This window comes from Chlorella variabilis (genome assembly GCF_000147415.1).
Source record: "Chlorella variabilis unplaced genomic scaffold CHLNCscaffold_8, whole genome shotgun sequence".
Classification (NCBI taxonomy): Eukaryota; Viridiplantae; Chlorophyta; class Trebouxiophyceae; order Chlorellales; family Chlorellaceae; genus Chlorella; species Chlorella variabilis.
In genome coordinates this window covers 1,560,717-1,561,841 of record NW_005435080.1, presented here as the reverse complement: position 1 = coordinate 1,561,841, position 1,125 = coordinate 1,560,717, and the positions used below count along the sequence as shown (strand labels likewise).

At 73.0% G+C, this 1,125-nt stretch overlaps 1 protein-coding gene across 1 annotated transcript in view; it reads right to left on the bottom strand.

Annotated features, from left to right (window-relative positions):
• CHLNCDRAFT_145111 (hypothetical protein) overlaps nucleotides 1-1,125 on the bottom strand; it is a gene marked incomplete at both ends in the record, with an annotated part of 4,383 nt that overhangs the window by 426 nt on the left and 2,832 nt on the right. Inside the window, 4 exons of the mRNA XM_005848301.1 lie at nucleotides 226-307; nucleotides 453-541; nucleotides 692-776; nucleotides 963-1,075. Of these exons, the coding sequence (XP_005848363.1) occupies nucleotides 226-307; nucleotides 453-541; nucleotides 692-776; nucleotides 963-1,075 (369 nt within the window). The remainder of the gene's footprint in view (nucleotides 1-225; nucleotides 308-452; nucleotides 542-691; nucleotides 777-962; nucleotides 1,076-1,125) is intronic.

Below are 1,125 nucleotides of genomic sequence, written 5' to 3'. Positions count from 1 at the left end.
TTTGGGGGGGGGGGGGGGGCGGGCGAGCGGCGGGCGGTCAGCAGCCCAGGGGAGCGCACCGGCGGCGCACCTGCTGCGGGGGGCAACGCAGGTTGGGACGCATGCCGCCGGGCTGCCCTGGCGTGCGTGTCCTCCCCCCCAGCCTCCAACCACACTTCTCCCCACCCACACCCACACACCCACACACCACCCCACCAGCAGCCATGCGGGCATGCCGCCACCCACCTGGAAGATGTGGTCCCGCATCTCGTCGTTGCTCACCAGCAGGCCGCGCTCCCCGGCCGTCACCGCCGCATAGATCCAGTACCTGCAGGCGGTATGGGCGGTACACGGCTGGGACGAGGAGTGGAGGCGGGGCAGCACCGGAGGGACGGTTCACCGGCACGGTCACAGGCCACGATGGCCCACAGCCTGCGGGTCCGCACCAGGCGCGGCACCGGGGGCGGCCTCACCAGTCGTCGTTGCTGCCTGCGGGTGTGACGTAGAAGCTCTTGGCCTCGCCCAGCTCTCTCATCAGCGCCTGGGCAGCGGGGGCCCGCGCCTGCGCAGGGCGGCGGCGCCGGCGGCGGCGGTAGTTTTGTTGGCCAAAGGCGGAAGGGAGCCCAGCCCGGGCTGCAGGAGGGAGCACGAGAGGCAGGAGCAGGAGAGGCGGCAGAAGCGGGCGCCATTGGCAGCGGGCTGGCAGGCACACCTGCGCCGCCTTGGTGCGCCCCACGTTGAGCAGCAGCAGGGGCTTGAGGTCGGGGTGCCGGCTGGCCAGATGGTCGCACACGGCGCTGCGGCAGGGGGGGCGGGCAGGGGGCGCCACACGGGTGGACAGTGGCACCCCGACAGCGGGCGTGCGCAGGTGGCTGGCTGCTCCACCCGTCACACCTCCCACCACACACACCCGCCCACGCATTCATGTGCCGCCACCCGGTCGTGTGCAGCCAGCCACCCAGCCCCAGCCCCACCCCCCCCACCGTATCTGGCCAAAGTTGAATCCGCCAGAGTCGAAGTTCTGTCCGTACAGCGCCACGTTGGCGCCGTCCACCACCGCGCCAAAGGGGCCGTGCTCCTCCAGCCAGCACTTGAACTGGGGGCGGGCGCGGGGGGTGGGTGGCGGGGGGGCGGGGGGGGGGGAGA